General features: G+C 47.9%; 1 protein-coding gene across 1 annotated transcript in view; it reads right to left on the reverse strand.

Moving 5' to 3' along the window:
• Window positions 1-843: 843 nt before the first annotated feature.
• The window catches only part of DNAH9 (dynein axonemal heavy chain 9), a 300,225-nt gene continuing 275,559 nt past the window's right edge, over window positions 844-25,509 (reverse strand). The window contains exons 64-69 of the mRNA XM_067716537.1: window positions 21,601-21,792; window positions 20,044-20,235; window positions 17,827-17,997; window positions 13,282-13,464; window positions 5,726-6,115; window positions 844-1,368 (exon numbers count right to left, since the gene is read on the reverse strand). Of these exons, the coding sequence (XP_067572638.1) occupies window positions 1,141-1,368; window positions 5,726-6,115; window positions 13,282-13,464; window positions 17,827-17,997; window positions 20,044-20,235; window positions 21,601-21,792 (1,356 nt within the window). The 3' untranslated portion in view covers window positions 844-1,140. The remainder of the gene's footprint in view (window positions 1,369-5,725; window positions 6,116-13,281; window positions 13,465-17,826; window positions 17,998-20,043; window positions 20,236-21,600; window positions 21,793-25,509) is intronic.

The following is a 25,509-nucleotide window of genomic DNA, read 5'->3' on the forward strand; positions in this document are numbered from 1 at the left end:
TAACAAGTCCTCCAGGGGATTCTGATGCCTGCTCAAAATGAAGAACCACTGTACTAAATAGTAATTAATCCAAAAATAAGTCTCTCCAAGGATATGTGGAAATAATGATCCTAGAAGGAGTGGTGAATCCCCACCCCCAGACGACTTAACCAACAAGCCCCCCCATAGAGCTCTTTACAGCTCATTAAAACTGTAGACCTCTTTGGGCATCCAGTGAAAATGTGTTCCACAGAGGAAAATCTAGAAAACTTTTAGGTTAAAAAGCTTTAGGTGAAAGAGTTCTCCTTGGGCCCCTCTTAAATGATCTGAAGGATGACAGAAAGACAAGGAAACAATCCACCTTGTTTGCAGTTTTGTCCTCGGCAAGTATATGTTAAACACTTGTTAAATGGCTGTGTGGATTAATGAAGGATAAATATTGCATATATACTTCCCTTATCCTCTAGAGCAGTGATCAGCAAAATTTAGCCCACTGCCTGTTTTTGTAAAGTTTTATTAGAACGTGGCCACACCCATTCGTTTAGGTATCATCTATGGCTGCTTCAGGGTTACAGTGGTAGAGGTGAGCAGTGGCAACAGAAGCAGTATGCCCTGCGAAGCCTAAAATATTTACTATCTGACCCCTAACAGAAAAAGTTTGGTGGCCCCCTGATCCACAGTAACATTCCTCAAACCATAAAGTGCATACAAATCACCTGGGGAGCTTGTTAAAATGCAGACTCTGATTCATGGGCAATGCCGGTGCTGCTGGGCCCCGGACTAGCTGGGAACTAGGGCGCTGCGTGTAGGGCTGTATAACGACGTCAGGGCTCAAGTGCCTGTGGCTCGTTTCTCTTGGGCTCTTCATGATAACTTATGACTCTGCAACGCTCAAAGCCTGGACCAGACACAGTTGAAGAACAAATCGCTTTATTAGGAAAGGGTCAGTGTTACGAGACTCTTCTCCCTAGTTCCCAGGTCCACACTCCTCTGGCTCTGCCTCACTTTAGGTCCTTCTCTCCGAGTTCCCCAAAGGAATTCTTCAGAACTGTGAGTGCTTTCGGTTTCTCATCTTTCTCTAGGGCTGTGGTCCGCCCTCTCCACTGGTCCCTCTGGGCAGCCTCCAGCCCAGCTCTGTCTCCTCGGTGGGTCTGCAAGGAGCTACACCTGGAGAAGCAAGGCTACTCCGGCCAGAACCCACTTGGAAGGCTTCTCCTTCGTCTTCAGGTGTAAAGTCCACACGTAGGTGGGTCCTCGCTGACAAGTCTTGTACACAGGACAGGGATAGGTACTGCGGCAATCCTGCTTATCTGCGGGGATGGCCTTGAGGAGCAACACAGGCATGGGGGGCGCCAGCTCCTTCAGCTTCCCCTCGGTGATGACCCCAGCCTGAGGACAAGGACATGAGAACATCTCAGGTCAGGCCCCAAGCTCAGCCAGCCAGGCCTGCTCCTGTCGGGAGATCCGGGAGAGAGACTGGGAAGACCTGGTTGCCCTGGGCCCACCCCCTTACTAAGTTCTCTCGACAACCCACGATGGGGTGCCGTGGAGGGGTGGACATCATATTCCCAGTGTTTTTCAGCCTGAATATCTTCTCGAAGCAGAGTTCCGAAAGCTGTTGCCTATCATATGCACATTAATCTCTTTGGGGCTTGAATTTCTCTTAGTTTTATTTTGTCATTTCGTAAGCATACCGAATGCAGCTATCTGCCAGATGTCATGCTAGGTGCTAGGGACTTAAAGCTGAGCAAGACACAGTCCCTGCCGGCAAACACTTTAGATGTTAAGGCTTTGGTTATGTCCTGTTCCAGCTTCTTATGTGCTGTCCTCCACCCTCTAGAGCATTTTCTCTTTTTGAGCAGAGGGAGCTGTGTTCTATCTTCACTCAAGTAACAGGGACCTGGCCGTTCTGTAGCTTTCCAGCTGGGGCCTCTCTCTGGTTCTCTGAGATGTCTCCATAGTGCCGTCTGGGGAAGTTTTTCCTAGTAGTCCTGAGAAATATTCTGAGGAACAAAAAGGTGCCTTGGTGAAATAAGCTTGGGAAGTGGTGCTTACCATGCCCTGGACCTGAAGCTTTACGGTGCACACTAGCACACTGCAGACAAGAAGTCCTGGCAGTAAAGAAAACAGTTTGACTTTATTTATCCCAGTCTTTCCCAAACTTATTTGACCACAGGACCCTTTTCTTGCAACCTATTCATTTCTCGTGGCACTAGGGTTTTCTGAACATACTTTGGGAAATGATCCAGAGTGACTTATGGATTCCTTGCCTGTGCCTAGGTGATTCTGAGCCCCTTATGCTTGGACAGAATTTGTTTTAATTCCCATGAAATGTATTTAACGGGAAGGATGTGCCTCTTCAGTTCTGGTAGAGGCTGACATGAGGCATAGTAAGTAACAGAACTAAGGTAAACAGTGAGGACCCCTTGTCCCCACAACTGACTGTTTATGGTAGGGAGTGGCAGCAGGGGTAGAACCTTTCTTTTTCCATATACCATAAAACCAACTCTTTTAAAATGACATTTCACTGGTTTTTAGTATATTTATAAACTTGTACAGTCATCACCACTATCTAAATTCCAGAATATTTTTATCACCCCGGAAAGAAACTCTATAACCATTAGCTGTCACCATTAGTAGCGGGGTGTTAATGTCGTCAGTTATTATGGTTGAGTTGTCTGTTTCTCCCTTCAGTTCTGACAGTTTTCATCTCCTTTATTTTGCGGTCTCTTTTGTTAGATGCACATATATTTGTCATTGTTATATCTTCTTGATGGATGGACCTTTTATCACTGTAAAATGCCTTTTTTTGGTCTCTACAATTCCTCTCTCTTCTGTCTTTTCTCTAATAACAATTTTAAGTCTATTTTGTCTACTATTAGCATAGTCCCCCAACTCTCTTTGGTTACTGTTTTCATGGCATGTCTTTTCCAACTGTTTACTTTCAACCTATTTGTGTCTTTAAATCTAAAGTGTGTCTCTTATACACAGCATGTAGTTGGATCAGGTTTTTAAAAATTTAATCCATTCTGCCAATCTCTGCCTTTTAATTGTAGTGTTTAATCCATTTGCATTTAATGCTTGCTCTTTTTTCAGTCATTTTTCTTCAACAAACACTGCTCTGGTTGCCAAAAGCCTTTGGTTAACTTCCGGAGTTCTGACAAGTTTGATTCTGGTATATATATATATATATATGTGTGTGTGTATAAAATTATTATATATGATTTTGATATATACCTTATTATACTATTATCTTATATATATGATATATATTATATCTTATTATATATATCTTTATATACATGTGTGTATATATATATATATTTTTTTTTTTTCTGCCAATGTTCTTGTTTTATGGAGGAGAGGAATTTTGGACATCCTTACCCTTGCCTTTTCTTTTTTTTAATAGTAATCTTTTATTTATTTATTTATTTATATATTTATTTTTGACTGTGTTGTGTCTTCGTTTCTGTGCGAGGGCTTTCTCTAGTTGCGGCAAGCAGGGGCCACTCTTCATGGCGGTGCGCGGGCCTCTCACTATCGCGGCCTCTCTTGTTGCGGAGCACAGGTTCCAGACGCGCAGGCTCAGTAATTGTGGCTCACAGGCCCAGTTGCTCCATGGCATGTGGGATCTTCCCAGACCAGGGCTCGAACCCGTGTCCCCTGCACTGGCAGGCAGATTCTCAACCACTGCGCCACCAGGAAAGCCCACCCGTCCCTTTTTGCTGAATGCTTTCTGGGATATAGACTCTGAGAACAAGAGTTCTTGGTGGGCGGGTGGTATTTTTTTGTTTGTTTTTATTATTTGGAAACAAGGTAATGAACAAATGGGAGGCAGTTGTTTGGAATCAATATCCTTTTGTCCTCCCAGTGCCAGTGCTCCTCCTTCTGAGCTTCCCCCCTACTTATCTTTCCTGCACTTCTCTCATTTTGGCATCTTTAGTATCCTAGCTCCGGCTACCCTACACCTAACACAGTCCACATGTGATCTCCACTGCCAGACTTGTGCAAATGTTCAGGTGGAGAGAGAGAAGTAGGCTTCCTTCTCAACGTTCAGGCTGCTTGAACACTGCCCCACTTTACCGTCCTTTCTGTTGGCCCTTGACTGGTTTCCTAGGGCTGCCGTAACAAAATTATCACAAAGACAGTGGCTCAAAACAACAGAAATGTATTCTTTCACAGTCCTGCAGGCCAGAAGTCTTCAAGTGTAGGTAGGGTTGGTTCCTTCTGGAGGCTCTGAGGCAGAACCTGTCCCATGCCTTTCCCCTAGTGTCTGGTGGTTGCTGCAGCCCTTGGCCTCCCTCGGCCTGTAGATGCACCCCTCCAGTCTCTGCCTCCGTCTTCACAGAGCATTCTCCTCTTATAAAGACACCGATCGTTGGGTTCAGTGCCTACTCTATTCTAGTGTGACCTCATCTTCACTAATTACATTTGTAAAGACCCCTTTCCAAATAGGTCACATTTTGAGGTTCTGGGTGGACATGAATTTTGAGGGGACACTCTTCAACTTAGTACAGCTCTCTATGCCTATTGATGTGGACTTGTAGGATCTTCTAGACCTTCTAATAGTTTTCCCATGTTCCTTTGTATTGACTGTTAGGAATAGTTTAGTGCAAATATTGCCAAATGGGATATTTGACTAAGTAGTCCTTCCAGATCATGTGTATAACAAATGTAAACTTGTCCTAGAGTTATCCATCCTTGTTCATGTCATTTATCCCAGCCACCTGTGCTTGTTTGCTAGTTTCCTATCGGAGACAAAACATCTTTTCTGATCTTATGCTGACTCAAATTTGTACTAGCCTGCAGTGAGGAATCCATTCAAAGTGTCACTTTAAATGATATCACTGGCACCCCTTTGCTAACACGTAGCAGTGTAAAAAGTAGGAGGGATTCCCGCCCTCCAAGAGCTCATGAATGAGGAAAGTGGACCAGGGAGGTGAAATGATACCCCCAGGTCGCACAACAAGTTTTGAGCACTCCCTATGTACCAGGTACTGTTCTAAGTGTCTTGCATATTAATTCGTTTAATCATCACAGCAACTCTGTTTTCCCATTTAACAGTTGAGTAGGGACTTCCCTGGTGGTCCAGTGGTTAAGACTCTTCACTCCCAATGCAGGGGGCCTGGGTTCGATCCCTGGTCAGGGAACTAGATCCCACATGCCGAAACTAAGAGCCCGCATGCCGCAACTAAAGATCCTGCGTGCCACAACAAAGATCCCACGTGCCACAACTAAGACCCGGCATAGCCAAATAAATAAATTAAATAAATATTTTTTAAAAAACAGTTGAGTAAACTGAGATTTTTCACAGAATTAGTAAGCGGTAGTGCTGGGATTCAGATCCAGCTAGTCTGTTGCTTTTAACCTCTCTACTCACTCTGCGCTCTTTATGTCATCCTTGGCTACATAGAAATGATTTGACAGCCTCAAGGGATGTTCAAAGGGCATCCCTGGGCTTCCCTGGTGGGCCTGCCGATGCAGGGGACACGGGTTCGTGCCCCGGTCCGGGAAGATCCCACGTGCCGCGGAGCGGCTGGGCCCGTAAGCCATGGCCGCTGAGCCTGCGCGTCCGGAGCCTGTGCTCCGCAACGGGAGAGGCCACAATAGTGAGAGGCCCGCGTACCGCAAAAAAAAAAAAAAAAAAAAAAAAAAGGGCATCCCTTTTAGCAATTGTACTTTACAGGGGGCAATGTGTATGTAATCAGCCCACTGGGGATGCCCTTTGGCTCATCCCAGGATTTACCTGTGCATCCCAGAGAGCGCCTTCCATGAAGAGGCCATGGATGTAGGCCCCTTCCCGAGGGGGGCTCCTGAATTCCTCTCTGTTCTTCTTTGTCACGTCACATTGCAAGGCCATCTGGTCCAGGGGCCACTCATTCTTGCGGGCCGTGGACTGCATAATGGCGGTCAGGAAGGACTGAGGGTTGAAGAAGCCTGTCAACCACACAGTGGGAGGCATCGTAAAGTCACCTGTCCAGGCCTCCAACTCCCTGATTCGGTTGAGCAGGTCCAAAAACCAGGCTGCCAGGCCTGCAGTGGAAGGGTAGGCGCGCCTGGCCCAGGGCTCTGGAACTGTGTCTAGGTACAGAGCGTCCTGTAAGTTCTCCATGTCACTGGTCATGGTCAGCTCCCCCTGAAGACAAAGAATGAGAGGGGAAAGAGTGAGGGGCAGCAAGTCCCTGGAAACAGCTGGCCTCGGGGATCTTTGGGAAGACAGGAGATGACGGCTGGGGTCGGTGACACAATGACAGTCCCTGTCTAGTACTTGATCTGCAAGGTTTGTCTCACAGAGACTGGTCGTCTCCCCACTCCTGTGGTATCAGAGTCTACATGTATCTACTGACAGTAGTTTAGGTCCACTGCAGACCTCAAGCCACCTGTGGGTTCCACGCTGATTCCACCCTACCCTAAAGCTTGGGTTTCTCCGTTCTCCTCCAGTGAAGGAGGAATCCTCTTCCAATTGCTAGATGAAATCTGTAAAGGAAGATGTACATTGAAAACCATCTTTAAATTAAACTTTGTAACCTTAGTTATGCCAAGGATCTGCAATTTCTTGAAGGTGTCGTGTCTACTGCAGCGGCGTCTGCACGGGGGTTAGGGTACCCAGTAAGGCTTGCCATGTCTGATGTGATGACCATCAGTCCTATGAAGCTATTTAAGCACAAGTGAGTTAAAATTATAAGGTTATCAGTCACATTAGCTACATTTCATGTCATCAGCAGGCACCGTGCCCTTAGCAGAGATATGGAACATTCTCATCATTACAGAGGGTTCTGTTGGACAGCACTGCTCTAAACAGAAAGGCCTAGTTTTCCGTTTGGTAATTAAACTGTAGTGTATGTGTTTTTGCCAGGGTTGTGTTAAAAATTCTGTATGTTGCAGTTTTAATAAAACATGTTTATGGGCATATAATAGTGCACGCTGGCTAAACTGCAGATAAGAAGATATGTAGACAAATCAAGACTCATTACAAAAAAATAAAGTCCAATAGACTTAAAAGGAAAAAGATATAGGCCGTATTTATTTTTCCTTTTAAAATAAAAATTTTAAGTGTTCAATGGCCAATTAACTCACATAATTATAAAGTGCTTTTATAAATAATACACCAAATAAATTTGCTTCCCCACAGAATTGTCTTGGGTTGTTTTGAGTCGGGGTGTGTCTGTGGAAGTTTTTTGCACCTGTGAATGTTGTTGGCCATGTGAGTTGGTGGGGAGGTAAGGTCCCCCGCCCTGGAATCATCCCACAACTGACCTAACAGGACTGGGCCAGCACTACTGGAAAAAGTAGGATGAAAATGTCCCGGTCCTTTGGCACATCTCTGAGGGCCGCGGCGGAGAGACAAATAGAGATGAACTCACATGGAGCCCCGGACTCTGCCAGCCACAGTTGTTTGCTGGTACAGAGAAGTCCTTTGTTGCCTGGTTATCGCCCCCGGCTAATTCAATCACTTACTCGGTGTGACCATGCCTTACACAGAGATGTGCCACTTCTGAAAATGGTGAGGTCCCATAAACCTCTATTTCTCTGACATTCATTGCAAGAAGAAATCATGGGCTTAGATTAAAATATATGCAATATTAGGGCAGTGAAACTCTCCTGTAAGACACGAAAACGGCGGATCCATGTCATCACACATTTGTCCAAATCTGTAGAACGTACACCACCCGGAGTGAACCCTGATGTGAACTACAGGGGACTCTGTGATTGGGAGGGGTCGGGGTAGATTTACCAGCTGTGACAGATGGGCCACTCTGCTGGGGGTGTTGATGATGGGGAGGCTGGGTGTGGTTGGGGGAGGGGGATATGGGAACTCCGCCTTCTGCTCAATTTTGCTGTGAACCTACAACTGCTCTAAAAATAAAATCTGATAATAAAAAAATGTATAGGCAATACTTAACACTCTTCAGAAATCTAAAATCATTTTGACAGCAGGGAAGCATAAAATGTGTAACTTGGCTTTCTTAAAAATTTCTATCTGCTTAGAAGTTATTCTGACAATGATCTTGCATTTACTAATTGAAAGCGTGAGCGATGGAGCCTTAAAGAATGTGCTCTTAGGTTCTGCCCGTTTGAGAGTGAAGCAGGAACGATTTAGGAAAAGAAGAAGTCGTTCACCTTGTGGTTAGGGTGCTGAACTCAGATCTGCCGATGACCTGGAGTGGACATAGAAATGACTCACTTTCAGAGGAGGGGTTGAGAAGAAACCAGAGAGAACCCCACTCCAAATTCACTCAGTGTAATATGGGTCCCTTTCTTAGGAAAAGAGGAATAAACCTACAGACTCTGGGACAGCGTTTCCTAAAAGGTGTTCAGAGAAAATTCGTTTCCTCAGGTGCTGCCAGATTGGTGGAGGTGGGGTGGGCAGACGGGAAGTTTCTGGGCCAAACTGTGGGTAAGCAGGCCTTTTGTAAAGACTCCAGTTCCCCGCGAGAGAAACCTGCTTCCATCTGCTCAAGCCTGACCTCCTCAAACTCCCCCTGCCTGGATCCCGTGGAACACGGATTAATGTCTGCACTTATGTGCTTATAGGTCAAGAGTCGACAAAAAGAAAACTCACAAAGAGAACACTAAATCCTTAAGAAGATGATGTAGTTCAGGATCCTGTGTTACTGGCTTGTTCCATGTCCATATTGCAGGGAAAGCAGGGAGAACTAAAGACTGGGGGGCGCTTTATGGTGGGTATGAGGGCTACCTGGATGTGGCCTTAACCATTTTTTTTGTCCCTATAAATAAATGCTTTCAAAGTCTTTCTTAGGTAGAATACAAGATAAAAACCTGATTTGCCCTCTAGGCCTTCATTGCTTTAAGTCAGTGCGCTTGTTAAAAGCGCGGATTCAAAGGCTCCATTCCAAACCTAAGGACTCCAGCCTCTGGATGGCCAGAAATGTCTATCTGTAAAGGGCATCTCTGGAGGGTCAGAAGTGGCTGGTGCTCTGGGCTCGCAGGCACGTGGCCAGCGTCCGTCATGTGGGGTCAGCAACGCCCACATATGCCCTTCTCCAGGGGCTGCAGGCTGCACCTTGTTCTGAGGGTCAGCCCCTTTCTGCTTTTCCTTCCCTCTGAAGGTGGTCTTTGCAACCAGCTTTCACAGGAATGAAACACCGGGAGGCAAAGAGATGTGGAGGGAAGTGGGAATGATGTGGGTTCCACCCTTCCCAGTCTGGCGTCCAGACTGCGGGTGACCGCAGCTGGTCCATCTGTGCACTCTAGCAGGCATGTGGACCAGGGCAGCTGCCTGTGGGATGGTGACCGTATGTCACTAAAGGGCCAAAGCAAAACCTGAACTATTAAGTCAACACATGAGAGTCAACGGATGAGAGTAAAGAGCCAGAGCGGTTCCCCAAGTCAGCAAGTTGGGCTTTAAGACTGAACATCTTTCACATGTTTAGAAAAACAGAATTTGTCAATTAGGAGGGGCAATTAGCCACTGAAGCACAGGGGGGAAATGTTTGATGCCATTAAATATCTGAATAATAGAAAATACTTCCCAGCCCCAGATTCTGGGCTGGCCATGACTCCATCTAAGAGAGCACTGCCCAAATGAAATACAATGCAAGTTGTGAATGGGTAATTTTACATTTAAAATTCACAAAATTACATGTGTGTAATTTTACATTTTCTAGTAGCTACATTAAAAAAATAAAAAGAGGGGCTTCCCTGGTGGTGCAGTGGTTGAGAGTCCACCTGCCGATGCAGGGGACACGGGTTCGTGCCCCGGTCCGGGAAGATCCCACATGCCGTGGAGCGGCTGGGGCCGTGAGCCATGGCTGCTGAGCCTGCGCGTCCGGAGCCTGTGCTCCGCAACGGAAGAGGCCACAGCAGTGAGAGGCCTGCATACCGCAAAAAAAAATAAAAATAAATAAATAAAAAGAAAAAATTAATTTTCATAATATGTTATTTAACTTAATAGATTTAAAATGTCAAATATTTCAATATTTAATCAATATTAACAGTTATTAATAGGATATTTCCCCCTTTTTGTCCTATATCTTTGAAATATGGCGTTTAATTTAAACTTACAACACATTTCAGTTTGGACTAGCCACATTTCAAGTGTTAACCTGTCATTAGTGGCTACCATACTGGACAGTGCATAAGAATCCAGCTTCTCTTGTAGTTTTCCAACACAGGTAGAGAATTTTCTGGGCAGGCTGCCATCAGTCAATGGCGCTTTGAAAGTTATACCTAGTTGTAAAGGATTGTAAAGGAATAAACTGGCATTTGGGAGTTTTGTACATCAGGCTTTTGTGCATTTGGTTAGTGGGAGTCAGTACCTCTGACCAATCAGCTCTGGGATGCTCACAGGACCTGGTTCTTCATTGTGTAAGGCTGAGAGCCAGATGTCTGACTCTCCTGAATTCTTCTCTGTGGGGACACGGTTGTGGCTGGTAGACCTCTCCCAGGTGGCCACTTCTGTGTGCTGTGTGCTGTGGGCTCTCACAGTCCTCAGGGGTTAGAGAGCTGTGCCTTTCAATTCAGCCAGTACTTTTGGGTAGGATTATGGTTTCCCATCCAGCCAACTATGAATAAAAATTTCGTAATAAAAAATGCTGAGGGTATTGACTTAATGACTTAAAAAGTCAGACATTTTCTAATTTGGTGCCCAGTCTGGGCAGGGCATTTGGGTTTGTCTGTTTGATGTGCTGGGTAGTGTGGGTTGCCCCACATCTCCCTGTGCTCCGCCTAAAACAGTCCTAGAACTTCAGAGTGTCTGTTAAAGAGAAAGAAAGGACCGGAAGGAAAACGTCGCTCAGATTTTCCTCTCCTCCCATTATGCTTCTCCTTCCATGTTCCGCTGGGAGCTGGGATGTGAGCTCCTCACCGCTCCATGTACCAGCTGCTGTCCAGTGGGGCCCTCACGTCTCCCACACATGCCAGGCTGTCCTGTGAACCCCTCCTGTTTCAGTTGCTCCCTTCAGCTGTTTCCTCTCTGACTCCCATTTCTTGCAGCTCAGCTTAACCTCTTCCCCAGACTTGGAAACTTTTCCTTCTCTGAACTCTGCCGCTGTACCCTTGCAACTTCACTGTTCCATGAAGACATCTGTCCATCTTTTCTTCTACCTACTTGCCTTAAGGCTATTCACAAACTTGTCTCGCCACAAGAATTACCCAGCTGCTGGCTAAAAATATAGGTTTCCAGACCCCAGCTCCACAGGTTGGTGGGACTGGAGGGTGGAGATAGGAACACATATTGGGATGACGCCCCCAGGGAGTCTGATGACCAGGCCAGTTTGGGGCCCTGTCCTAATGAGACTGGGTTTTCATGACAGCGTTTTTTAGCGGAGATTGCTCTGTCTGTCCCCCTGCTCACAGGGGACCAGGAGAAAAAGGCAACAGACCGTTGTCCTGACTGCTTCTGGGTCAATGTTGTCACCACCAGTCACCTTTAGAAGTTCACCATATCACTCTTACTCACCTGGGGGACCCTCTGCTCCAGCCAAACTAAGTTAACTGTTAGAACAGGCTTAGGGTTCCTCACCTTGGGACTTCTAGAAGATTCTTCTTATTGCCACATGTCACAATCCTACTCTTCCTCCAAAGCCCCCTGCATGCCACTTCTGCGCTGGGGCCATCCCTGATTCCACATACTTATTTCTTCCTTTCTTCTCGCACCTCTCTCTGTGTGGCACTGAATCAATCCTGCCTGGCACTGTAATCCATTTGTATGCTCGTTTTCCCGCCAGACTGTCCGTCTGGAGAGGAAGGCTCCCCTGTCAGTCTCCGCTGTCTCCCCAAGGGCAGAGCACCGAGGCTGGCCATCCACCAGCCCTGCTCGAGCTAGACTGGAAGAAAAGAGTAACTCCCTCCCCACCCCTTCATCCTCACCCAGGCACGCACTGGGATCCATGACACCAAACCGCGGCGAAGGCTCTTGAAAGAAAAATGAGTGAATGAATAGGAGGTCGGATGGGTAGATAGACTGCAGCAAATTGCACACATTCACTAAGCTAAGACTGCAACAAACAAGCTCAAGATAATTATGAATATATACCTGCGTACCTAGGGAACCGAACCACATCAAATGACCGGCAAGGTCCTTATTTACGTTTGAGATTGTTCTATGGAATTCTGTATTTCCTTTGATTACAAGCCGGCGCATAATTTGGTAACATTGTCAAACAGCCTCAGCCTTCGACATCCTTTCCCGTCTCTCCTTTCTCCTTATTTCCTTCTATCCATATTGGGGCCGAATGGGAATTAACAGACTGAAGAAAACTCACCCAGATTTCTCAGTCTACTTCATAGTTTCTATGTGACCACATGTGAAGACGCTCATGGTTGTGTGTCCTCTGCACCCGTGACAGTGGTCATACGACTCCAAGAGGCAGGCACGAGGGTGGCAGCACATCACAGGCCTGGACATCCAGGGCTGGGCTGAGCTTTCCCTGCTGCCTACAAAACTGGGTTCTCACTTTCCCTCTGTCTGGGGTTACAATTATTTTAATAAATGTGCCAGTGTAAACGGACAACAGTTACTTTCCTCAGCTCCTCAAAGGCAGCAGGACCTCCCACTCACCTATCATGCAGGTGATCTGTTTGGCTTTGTGTTGGGCCCTTGATGGAATTATCTTATGGTGAATAAAATAGATCTATTTACATAATTGGTGGTATAAATAATAGATTCTTTCATCGCTCATGAGAAACGTCAGAGCTTGTGCAGCATCTCGGGCCTTTCAGATAACCATGAGGTTGCAGAAGATTAAAGTTCTTTCCTTTCCTCTGACGGGTGGTAATAATAATGCATCAGCTTACACTTCTGGGTACTGGCCACGTGCCGGGCATTGCTCTAAACATTCTATGCAAACCTATTGATTGAATCCTCCCCAAAGCCCTATGAAGTAGGACCACTATCCCTCTTTTACAGGTGAAGAAACTGAGATGCAGTGAGACTTAAGTCACTCTAAGGCCACACAGCGAGGAGGCAGCAGAGCTGGGATGTGGTGCAGGGCTGTCTAGAACCTGTGCTTTGATGCAGCACACACTTCTACGTCCCATGAAAGCAACACCACCCATGTCAGCAGAAGACACAGGGCATCAAGACTTCTCTTCTCCTCGGCACTCAGAGCATGGGCTCCCGGGCAGCTTGCCAGTCACAGCTCATTCTGCCTTCCCAGCTCCCAGCTTCAGAGCCTGTCTTACCCTCCCTGCAGCCTGGCCAGACTCTGGTTTCTAGGAGTGGCACCTTCTTAGGCAGTGAGGCTGCTGTGACCACTGCTCTCCAGCTCCCCTGGTGCTCCTCCCACAAGGGGTTCCTGCGGGCAATGCCCTCCCTCCCCCGCCCCCAGCCTCGCCCACCTTTAATCCGAGGTCTAGCTCTCGCAGGGAGCGCTGAATCTCTCGGGTGAGGACGTTCATCCGTTTGCACTCCTGGAGTGCCACGACCACGTAGGGGGTGCGCTCCTCTGCTTTGGCCATCAGTTCTGGGATGTTAAACTCATCTGTCACCCGCTCCAATATTTCTTCCAGGGCGGCCTTGACCTGCCCCACAACAGGAAACACAGGGTTAAGACGGGGTTCAACTTCTCCAGAAGGCCTCCATTCCCCCGCCACGTGGCACTAAAGATGCCAGTCATCCGTGCCCTGGGCACACCCTTGCCCGCTTGCTGAGGCCAACTGGGTCAGGGGCTGAGGGCCAGCCGCAGCAAGGCCTCCCGTATAGGCTGGCCAGCTCTCTGTGACTCCTGGGACCAGCTGAAAAGGATGAACACAGAGGCCTTTCTGAGAACTGGGAGTTGAAAAACCCAGAGACTGACCCTGCTAGCTGTGGGAATCGAGCTAGGAGGGCATAGGACAGACTTGGGCCTAGGGCGGTCATTTGGAAGCACGGGAAGCCGCGGCGATGAGCAGCAGTGATGGAGACATGTAAACATTCCATTCGGAGTTTCCACGAGGCTGCACTGCAGTTCCTGTCCTTGGGTCCTGGAAGAAGCATCGCCACAGCTCATATAAACCTCCTCCCACACCCCACGGACCCTTTTGTCACACGGACTGTCAGCTAATCAGACCAGGGCAGCTAGAACAATCAGGGCCTCTCTCCAGGAAAACTGGAATTGAGGCACCGAGGCTCTGGGCTGTGTGGGGGGCAAGCACTGGGAGGCTGAGTCCGCCATTTTGAAGCAAATGGGTAAAGCCCAGGAGCTCTGTCAGCAGAGAAGGAAAAACGAGAAAGTGCAGACTTACTAGTGCAGCCACTTACTGTGGCTGGCAGAGGGGCTGGAGGGAGGGAGAGAGGGAGCCAGGGCTCCATTTCCAGCCCTGCCTGGAGTCAGGAGAGCTGGTGGACGTGTGTGGTGGATGTTGTTTTGGTGCGTTCATCTCATCCCTCTTCTTCTAATGACGGGTCCCTGTCTCCTTTTGTGAAATTACCTCTTTCCCACTGTTTTGGGGCACAGTCACCAGGCCCAGCCCTCCACTGACTCAAGTGGGCCAATCAGATGATCTTTCCCAGGAGCATGAAAATTGAATCTCAAGCCCAGGATTTAGGTGCAGAAAGTGGAGGGAAGTGCGATGGTACACTCTTCTCTCTCCCTGGGACCCCAGAGCCACTGTGGTTTCTATCCTTTCTTCAGTGTATTCCTTTGATACAGTGAGCTATTTCTTGCCTATTTCAGCAAAACTGGCCTCTGTTCATTGCAACCAAAGAACGCTGACTGAGTTAATACGGCGTTGTTATGTATCATCCATGTGAATTTAAGCAAGTCATTTAGACCTCAATTTTCTCATCTATTAAAAATTTCCAAGAGCAACTTTCTCCACTGCCCCCTCCCCTGCCAACTCCCAGGGCTGGTGAAGAGATCAAACCAAAAGAGGTGATGAATGTGGCAGCATGTGAAAGCTACAAAGGACCCTATACGTGTACAGGATTATTAATATTAATTTTGCCTTGTATTGTTAACAGACAATACATTATCTAGGAAAAGAGCTGATGTTAGAAGAAAAGAAAGTAAAAACTCATAACCGTGTCACAAATGGGTCTCTGGCTCTGTCATAGCAAAAACTGGGACGGAATTTTAACAGTACCTGGAAGCTGCTGCTGAGACAGAAGACAAATGGCTAAAACTACGTCATAGTTCTGTCTCTGGAGCTGAATTTGAAGAAACAGCCCTGTATCAGCAAGCTGTCATTTGGACATTATTCACAAAAAAATGAAAAGATAGTCTGGAGCTATTGTTTCAAAACATATTGAACATGGGGAAACAGCTCTCTTCCGTCACTGATCAGGCCTTGGAGGACTTGGAGACCCTGCCTGAGGAGGGAGCAAATCCACAGACATAGAGAGGACACTTCAGATGGGAGCAGTGCATGCCAAGGGATGTGATCTACGTTACTTCCACGAGCAAACACCTCTGTTTTTTTTTCCTTTTGGAAAAGTAATAAATGCTTATCATAAAAATCTAAATATTACAGATTCATCTGATATTAGAAGCAAAATCCTCCCACAATTTTGCCTCTTCCTTCAAAGGGGGAAAAAAAGCACTGTTAATGATTGGTTTATAATTTCTGCAGGTGTCCTTCAATGCATATGACCCTATCTATCCATCATCCATCCATCATCCATCTATCCATCCACCCATCCCCATATTTATCACGTCTGCCGTATCTTCCTTCCTGCCTTGCTGCTTCTCTTCCCTCCATCGCTCTCCCTTCCCTCCCCACCTCCTTCTCTTTCTATCTATCACAAATGGAATCATAATACACACAGATTTTTCAGTTTGCTTTTTTTGTGTTTTGTTTTTGTTTTCTTTTGGCCACACCATGTGGCCTGCAGGATCTTAGTTCCCCAACCAGGGATAGAATCCATGCCCCCAGCAGTGGAAGCTCAGAGTCTTAACCACTGGACCGCCAGAGAAGTCCCTCAGCTTGCTTTTCTCACCTAATAATATATCTTGAACACATTCCCTTGTTAGTACTTATGGATTTACCTTTTTTTTTAACAGTATATATTATTTCACTGTTTTGGCATAGCATAAGTTATTGAGTCATCCCCCCATTGATGGTATTTGGTCTGTTTATCATTTCTACTACTATAAACAATCCTGCAATAAAGAAGTATATCATAACATCTGTGCCCTTTTGAGTGTTTCCACTGGTTGAATTCCTAGGAATAGAATTATGAGTAAAATATATGACCATTTTAAACTTTAGGTGCTATTGTCAGATTGCTCTACAATTTAAACCTCTACTAACAGAGATGGGAGTACATCTTTTCTTATGTTCTCACCACTGGATATCCTCACATTAAAAAAATTTTACCATTGTGTGAAAAATAATATTTCACTTAACTCCATTTAGTTATGAGCGATGTTGAGAATATTTTACAATTTTTCTTGGCCATTTGTATTATTACGTGAATTTCTTTTGTGTCCTTTTCCCCTTTCCCCTCTTCTTCTCTCTCCTTCTTTTTCCTCCATGGGTAATATCTGTATATTAGCGCAATCTGCCCACTTCCCGGTATCTGTGCTGCAGTTGGGTTCTCCAGAGTTTGGCAAGTGATCGTACTTCATTCATCTCTGACATACACAAACACACACACACCATTTCTTGAAGTGGTCAGAAGAAGGGAAATGACAAGAACTAGAAGCTTCCTTTAATGCTGCCCGAAGAATCCTAAGCCTATTACTCACATAGTCCCAGCCTTTTCATTTTTAAGCTAGGAACATTTTTGATGCTAGGTGGTTTGGATTCTGGGCAACATAAACTTTCTTATCTTCCTTTTGTTCTCAAATTATATCCTATGCATCAAAGAGTAAAAGAGGTTGAGTAGTGGGGTTTAGAGCAGCTTTCTCAGAGTAGGCTCACCTGCATCACAGTCGCTGGGCTGCAAATTCCTGGGCCTAACCCCAGACCCCAGAATCGATGCTCCCTAGCTCATTCCGAGGCATATTAAAATTGAAACTCATTTTAATGACATCACTCCATACCTTTAAACAAACATCCAGCTCCTTTACTATCAGTCAGTTTGTTTTCCTAAAATCAATCCCTGAAGCCTAAAAGTTCGATAACTCTCCAGGTTTTTTAATCCTTAATCTGCCAAGTATGTTTCCTTGTAACAAGGGAACCTCTCACTAAAGGAAGCCGGGTAGTACTCTGGACGGGAGGTGGGGTGAAGCAGACGCATCTGTTGGAAACTGAACTGCCTTAAGCATCACAGAGAAGGTTCACTTTGAGCCCCTCCCTTTTCTGCCCTCTGCTGCGCCCTCACCAGGAACAGAGCTCCCAGGTTGCCTCTGGTCACCCTACACCCACACGGCACCCTCCTCTGGCTTTCCACCCAACAATTCCCCTCCACCTTCCTGAAGTTTCGGGAAGTCCTGTGCTTAGTAGCACTAGCTGTGCGTTAGGAGACTCGGGGACTAACTGTCCTTCCCACAAAGAGACCGCATTTTCGTCTTAAAGAGGAGCGAGTTCGTCCACGCGAGCGTCTAGTTGGCGGAGTGAGGGTGGGGTGTCTAGGGACAGCTCCCCACCCATAATTACTTAGTTTGGGAAAGGAACCATGAGGTCCGTTTCGAGGTTCCCAAACCACGATTGTTCAGCTCTGCCCTTCCTTCACTTTGGCAGACAAACGGAATAAAACCTGCCTTTGGGGGAAGGAGTGAAGCACTGCCACACCCAGCGGCAGGGACGTCCTACCAGGTACCCCGAGGGCCCGCCTGGTCACGTGACTGCGGCGGGTCCCTCGGAGGCGAAGGGTCTGCGCGGCGAGGCTGGACCAGCCATGCGCGGGGAAGACGCACGCCGTGCGGTCTGCGCTGTGGAGCCCAACGCGGCCGGCGGAAGAAAGGGCGACCTCGGCAGTCCTGGGCTCCCCAGAATATCTCGGGCAACCCCTCCATATACCTTTTCTTCTCTTGCGGACCCCGCTCCATCTCCAGCCTGGCTGTCCCGGGGCTGCAGCTCCAGCACCGTGCGAAAGAGCTTCTCCGAAGTCTGGGTCAGGAAGCCGATCTCCGCGTTCGGATGGAGGCCGTAGAGATGCGGCGACTCTGGGGGCAGCTCGGCGTCGATGTACTAAAAAGTCAAGGGCAAGTTCACTTGAAAACCAACGAGACGTGTCTCCCATCTCCCACCTGACTAGTCCTCTGCAGGGCAGTCAGTGGGCCGGAGCAGGCCTCTGACGCCGGGGCCCCTCTGGCCCTCCAGGTGGACGCCCTCCAGGGGGACGCCACTCACCGATGCTGGCCGACCTCAGCGTGCTGCCCACCTGTTAGGGCACATCCTTACACCGTCCGTTTGTGTATGCCCGGCTGGTTTTCCAGAACCTCCACATTCATGAGCTCATTCTTTTGGGGGAAGCTTAGCTGACTTTATTCATCTCCAATCTCAGCCCCTCCCACGGTGCCCTGACCTACACCTGTCCCCCCCCACACACACACAAGGAGGACTTCTCAGAGTCCCTCAGAGATACTTTTCCTGCCTGGGAATTTTACCCAGCCCTCCCTGCTTAACTTCCTTTTCTCTCCCCTCTGTTTATTTAAATCAGGGATGATAAACCTGAATGCAAACATGGGGCCATGTATGCAAAATAAATGTGTGAATCCTGGTGTAGGATGAAGTGAGCTTTGCTTCTGGCAGAAAGCATTCGAATTAAAAACATTTAAAACAACGTGTCTCCAAACACCACATCTCTGTGGTCAGTTGTGGTGGGCCATAGGCTGCCATCCCTAAAAAATCCTCCCCAGCATGTAAAACTGACTTCCTTCTCCAAATGTTTCTGAGCACTCTGTGCCAATTCTCTCCATTACAGCGAAAAAATACCCCTCAAGTTTAGCTTTGATAATTTCTTGGTGTTGGTAACATCTAGTCTAAGTAAAAGATGTCTCATTCCTTAAAGGCAAATTTGCGTGTTTATTTTTGCATTTCTTCCAGCACCCAGCACACTCCTGGACTCCTGGTAAGCCCTATAAGCATCTCCTGACAGATTAAAGAGAGGTATGCAGAAAGGGGAACTCTACCGAAGTCTTCTGGAAATGTGCAAACCATGTTATCATTGCCCATCACCTGCATTTGTTCCACAGACAGTAGGGGACGCTCTTGCACAACTTTCTTGGCTAAGGCCTTCAAAGCATTTATTTTTAAAATTCTTTTATTTACTTTCAAGAGAATTATTGTTTTTAATTTCTTCTCATAAGCCTAGTTTTTCTGGGTCAAATAAATTTTATGACGTACCTTCTTAAACTTTAGGAATTAAAAATTTGTTTAAAGATTGTAGTTAATGTTCCTATGACCAGTATTTCCCTTAAGTTTGGTATTCAAGAGTTCTTTTAGGGATGTTCAAAAGTCAAGCAACAAAAAAGGTTTTTTTGTTTGAATTCCTTTTTAATACATTTTCATGGTGGGGTAAATAGGCAAAGATGCACACCTTAAAAATAGCTGAAGTGGGCTTCCCTGGTGGCGCAGTGGTTGGGGGTCCGCCTGCTGATGCAGGGGACACAGGTTCGTGCCCGTGGGCCGTGGCCGCTGCGCCTGCGCGTCCGGAGCCTGTGCTCCGCGGCGGGAGAGGCCACAGCGGTGGGAGGCCCGCGTACCGCAAAAAAAAATAAAAATAAAAAAATAGCTGAAGTAATAGTAAAATGAAAACCCAAAGTGAGAGTATGAAAAAACTCCATGAGAATGTTTTCTTGGTATGTGTACGTGTGTCTGTGTTCACAGCAACCAACAGAGAATAGGAGGGGTGAGTGATCTGCCCACAAGATCATGTCCCTCTGAAGTTATTTAGAACCACTAATATAATCTTTACCAAAAGTTGGCTAAGTTCTTACCTAAATTTTTGCTCCTAATGGTTGTGTCAATATCCTGAATGGAAACAATCAGATAAATGCCCGAGATGTTGTTTGTAGAAAAGAGCACCAAATAGAATGATTGAGCTAAACATCAAGAATAAAAAGATCTCTAAAAGTTCAACTTTATCACTAATTTGAGGCTAGAAATCCTATAGTAGCTCTCAGATTGAACAGGCTGAGAGCCACGCTGGATGTGACCTCGGCTCTTTAAGCTGGGCTTCCCTGGCCCTGCATGTGCATCTCCAGTCCTTTGGGGAGAGACCCAGGTCCCTACCTGGTGGTAAGCATTGTAGTCCATGTTGCCTGGGAGGGGGAAACCTGGGGCCAGGGACAGCTCTCCTTCCAGCATTTCTGGTTTGATGAATTCCTCCAGGTAGGTCCTGCAGAGTCTCCTGTCCCACTCATCAGTGATATGGCCTCCGTACATGATCTCACCAAAGAGGTAGCGCAAGTCATCATAGGGGACCTGAGAGACAGGAAGGAAAGGAAGATCTCCACGCAGGCCCAATGTGTGGACAGAGCGTGAGCCACAAGATAGGGTGGTTCCTGAGATTAGGAACAATGTCTTATTCATCCAAGCTCCCCTGGTGCCCAGCGGGGTCGGGCACACGTGGGAGCTCATTAAACGCTGGAGGAATTACATCAAAGAGTGAGAAGAGGGCTTCCCTAGTGGCGCAGTGGTTGGGAGTCCGCCTGCCGATGCAGGGGACGTTGGTTCGTGCCCCGGTCCGGGAAGATCCCACGTGCCGCGGAGCGGCTGGGTCCGTGAGCCATGGCCGCTGGGCCTGCGCGTCCAGAGCCTGTGCTCCGCAGTGGGAGAGGCCAAAACAGTGAGAGGCCCGTACCGCAAAAAAAAAAAAAAAAAAAAGAGTGAGAAGAGGTAAGACGCCAGCACTCTTGCACACATGCCTTCCCTCTTTCACAGTCATTAACTGTGGCAGTGAAGTCAGTCTCTACCTATGGGTCCTTTAATCATGCCAGTGTCGAACGGAGGAAAGCGAGGGCATGGGTACTTTTCCCATTTCCTGCCGTTAATTAGCATATTAATTAATCGTCTCCTTGGAAAGTTCAAAGTGAATGAAATACAGCACACAAGTTCATGGGTGTTAGAGACAGGGGTGGAAGCCACCTGGAGAAAGCCGCGTGGCCGCGGCAGGTGAAGGGTTGGTGTGCTGTGTGGTGGGCTTCCCAGGACCCTGGAACCGGAGGCAGAGGCACTGCATCTGGGCTGGCTTCATTGTCTCCCAAAGGATGCTGTGTTTGGTCCATGAACCAGAAGAGCCTTATGGCGTACACATGCCCTTAACTGGAAGAGCGTGGATTGTTAGTGTGTTTTGTAGGATGGAGACGTCAGACAGAGGAGAAAGGAGGTGAGGTGTGGCCAGAGTTTAGCTTCTTTAACTTCCGCAAGACCGTGCTCATGCCAGGAGCTGCGCGCACCACGAGAAGGTCTGCCTTGGCGAGTTAAATTGGGAGTTCGTATCAGGTGAGTGTGGGGTCTCTTCCTGCCGATCACTGCCCCCGGCAACGCTGGGAGCGCACAGGGTGGTCTGGGGGGCCCTGAGACTGACACCAGTGGGTGGCTCATACCAGGTGTGAGGCACTAACTGGGCTTCCTGAGCTTTCTTGGCCCCCCCACCACCATGGTACTCACTCCTCAGCCTCACACTGGCCTTGGGGTTGCCCCTGTGGTAAACTTGCACTTGCTCACTCCCCTTGGGGAGGGTGTAGACCTGCCCCGGTGAGGACGCCCCTTTCTGGCTGTGCTGATGCCACATCATCCTTCTCAGAGGTGCCCCCCCGATTCACTCCGCGCTGCCGGAAACTTTACCTTCACGTTGGCCTCCAGGAAGTTGTAGAGCACGTTCACAGAGATGGTGAGGTCCCCAGTGTTGAAGGGGTAGGAGCGATTCCACCCCTGGGGCCCAAACTTTCTTCTTTCTGCCACCACGGCGTGAAAGTAGCAAAGTGCAAAGAGGATGCTCTTAAACTCTGTCTCCCGGGAACACAACTCCAGCGTGTCCTGAAAGGAAATGTTGCTCGGTGTTAGCACAGAGCTGCCGTGGTGCAGGGCAGGCCTTACACCGTGCCCTAACAGGTGGGCAGCATGGTGTGGGTTAGGATGGCAGGGCTGCTGTGTTCCCGTGAGGGTTTGAGCTCCAGCAGGACCGTGGGTTGCTCTGTGGACAGACATGGAATCGCGTTTGAGGGGACCCTGCAGAGGGGCTGGGTTTTAGTCTAGAATCAGAGCTAAGGTTTAGATTCAGCTTATAACGGGGTTTGGTTTACAGTTCAAGTTCACACACATGGATGTGCTAATGAGGTTCCCAAGCACAGCTAACGGAAAAAGGGGTAGCGGCCAGGGGAGCATCGTGTTTGTCCTGTTAATGGCACTTTGCGCTGGGAGGTGGGAGGGGACTCCCACAGCATCATCTCTGATTTCCCTCCTTCCTGCCATGTTTTTCTTGCCCATCATGGAATCTTAGTAGGTGTAATTACTGCCTGTGTGACTGAAGAATCCACGGCTCATCTGCTGGGGGAGCTGCGGGAAGTGGGGCGGGGGTGGGAGTCGGAGCCACAAGAGGCCGAGGGGTGCCGTGCCCTGCCCTTCCCATCCTAATGCCTCCTCTGAAGCAGAGCAGGGGTGATCGGACATGTGGCTGCAGAAGCAAGACCTCCTAGGGGTCCCGACTGCAAAGCACAAGGCGGGAGAGACGGCGTGGCTCAGGAAGAGAGGATGAAAGACGGGGCAGATGGAAGAAAAGAGGAGGAGAGGGTCCAGAGGGAGTCAGTGGAATTGCGCTTAGATTTTAAGGGGGATGGTGATGATGGTGGGGAGGGGAAAACCTGCATTTTGAAGGGCCGTTAGAACAAGAGCCCTGGATTCTTTGGAATTAAGCATGTCCTCTGAGTGAGCTCCTCTCTGTTCAGGAAGGAGCAAGATGTGGCAGGTAGAGCCCACGAGAGGCACTTTGAAAGCTCACACGAACTGGACTGAGTTCAGCCCTGGCATTTCTTCTAAGAAGTGGCCCTTAGACGTCGCTTACGTGGGGAGGAGGAGAGTGGAGGCGGTGGGAGAGGTTAAGCTTCCGGAAGGTCTGATTTTTTCCATGGAGAACCCGTGACACAGTCTCCCTGTCTTTCTGGATATGTGGGGGTCACTCTGGTGCCTTGGTTGGGTACCATACTTGCCTTGAAGGTACGGATGTGAAAGGTCAGAGGTGGGACAGAGGGCAAAGTCGCTGCCTCGTGCAAGCAAGAAGGTAATAGCTGCTTTTTGGGCAGCGCTGCTCTCTGCAGACATGTAGGGTGTTTCCTGTGTTACCTCTGACATGTGGAAAATCGAGTCCTGTTGAAAAGTGCCTTTAGGCAGACAGACAAGAAGCCACACTTGCTGAAGCTGGTTGACAGTGTATACTCACATGAAGGTCAGAGAGAAATTATCACCCCCGAATGGCACAGGGGTCAGGGAAGCAGTGATAAAAAGAGCTCAGTTCTGCAATTTGTCCCATAAATGGTTGAACTAGGGCTGTGAAGGCACAGAGTGAATCATAGGCGTATGAACCAGGCCACTGTTCCAGGGCACTTGTAAATGCAGAAGGAAACCATTAAAACTCTTGTGAACAATGAATCCACTCATAAATCCATCCCTCTTCCTCAGAATGAGTGACTGAAGAGGGCTATAAGTGGCCCAAACACCAACAGTTGTGGAAGGGATGTTCCAGGAAAAGCCAGCCTCTCTTGGGATAGATTTCCCAGTTGTTTGATAACCAAGACTGTCAGACTAGCCTAGGCTTGCAGGGGGTTAAGCCCAAGGACGAGGGCCCATGGGGAGGCAGAGCAGATGAAGCCGGGTATAGCTGTAGATGATGATAACCGCCCCCCCGAGGCAGAGTTTTATAATATTAATTATTAGAAGATATTCCATGTGAAGCAGCTGCTGCTCCCTTCCCTGGCTCTGTCCAAGACCCTCAAGGCAGGAAAGCTGGGGATTCCCTACCACTGTACCCTTCAACAGAGCAGGCTAACTGCACCCTAATGTCTTCCTCCCTCCCCAACTTTAAAAAAAAATTATGGTAAAATATACATATCATAAAAGTTACCATCTTAACCTTTCTTAAGTCTGCAATTCAGCGGCATTACATGCATTCACGTTGTGAATAGCACGTTGTGCTACTCAATGCCTTTTTTTTTTTTTTCCTTTTTTCTGGTGAGTAGCAGTTGAAAAGATTCTTCCACTGAAGTGTACTGAGACATGATTCACATACCACACGTTTCATCTAGTTAAGGTATACACTTCCATGGTTTTAGCATATTCACAGGGCTGTATGATCCTCACCACAGTCTAGTTTTAGACTATTTAATCACCCTGAAAGGAAACCACATGCACATTCACTGTCACTCTCCACTCCCCACTTTCCCAGCCCCGGGCCATCCCTAGTCTGTTTTCTGTCTCTACAGATCTGCCTATTCTAGACATTCCAGATAAACAGGGTCATACAACATGAGAACTTTTGTGTCCGGCTGCTTTCATTTATTTAGCATAATGTTTTCAAGGTTTACCCATGTTATAGCATGTACCAGTGCTTTGTTTTTATTGCCAGATACCATTCCAGTGTATAGATTCACCATTTTTGTTTATCCACCCATCAGTTGAGCTATGGTCCCAATGCCTTTTCAGGGCAAAAATGTCTTTGCTTGGAACCAGCTACAACCTCCTGTAAAGAAGTCTGTAGATTTCAAAGTTAAGAATGTCTATTTCCCCTACATGGAATATAAAATCTAGAAAACTGAGCAGTTTTGACCTCTGGTACAGAGTACCTGGAAGTCAAGACCTATTTAGGAAAAAATAAAAAAAGAGAAAAGAAAATGCCCCCGGACAAAAAAGCACCTTGCCTTCTGCACCATGTTGCAATGGGAAGGTATTCTGTAGGGAAAATGGCAAGCTAAAATACCCGAGGTCTCCTGGTAATGCTCCCCTGCTCTCTACTCCGGATTATGTGGGAGTTTTGGAGCTGGGTTGGAAAGGTGAGTGCAAGAGGAGGGGGCTGGATATGTTTCGCTTCTCAGATCCCGGGGAAGCTTCCCTGCAAGTTGGCCTTTGGGCTGCTGCTACGAGGGTATCAGACGGTCAGTGCAATCTCGCGAGACTCGGCTGCCACGTGGTCTTCATCTCACGTTAACGTCAATCCCAAAGGGCTGCTGCTCCTGCTGCTTTACGCTGGGCTCGCTAGAATGGCTGTCCTGCTGGACGGCCTGTTTCAGCCGACTGAGCTGACCTATCTGGGGCTTGCAGTGAGCTTGAGCACGGGTTCCGTGAAGCTAGAGACCCGCTGGTGTTACGACAGGATGAGGTCGGGGAGGACCCATCCTAGCACCCTGCCCTCGGACTCCACCAAGGCCAGAGTGGGAGATGGACGTTAGGTGGGCCCCGTGGCCCCCATCCTCCTGGTGTTCACACCTTTGCATACTCCCTTTCCCAGAAGGGTCGGACTCCCGAAAGAAGAAGCGACCAGAAAGGATGCCTTCCTGAGAAGATGCCAGGGGCCTGGGCTGCAGACTTGGCAGGCGCTACTTTATACACGGGCACGCAAAGCGGTACTTTATATACCCATGGGCCTGGCCTTGGCTTTGAATAAATACTCCACTACATGAGCCTTGGAGTTCCCAGTAACAGAGGTTCCAGTCATGTAGTAGCCTGCGTTTGAACCCTATGCCTGGACAGTCCAAGCCTCACTAG

The sequence above is a fragment of the Pseudorca crassidens genome, chromosome 19, assembly GCF_039906515.1.
Source record: "Pseudorca crassidens isolate mPseCra1 chromosome 19, mPseCra1.hap1, whole genome shotgun sequence".
Lineage (NCBI taxonomy): Eukaryota > Metazoa > Chordata > Mammalia > Artiodactyla > Delphinidae > Pseudorca > Pseudorca crassidens.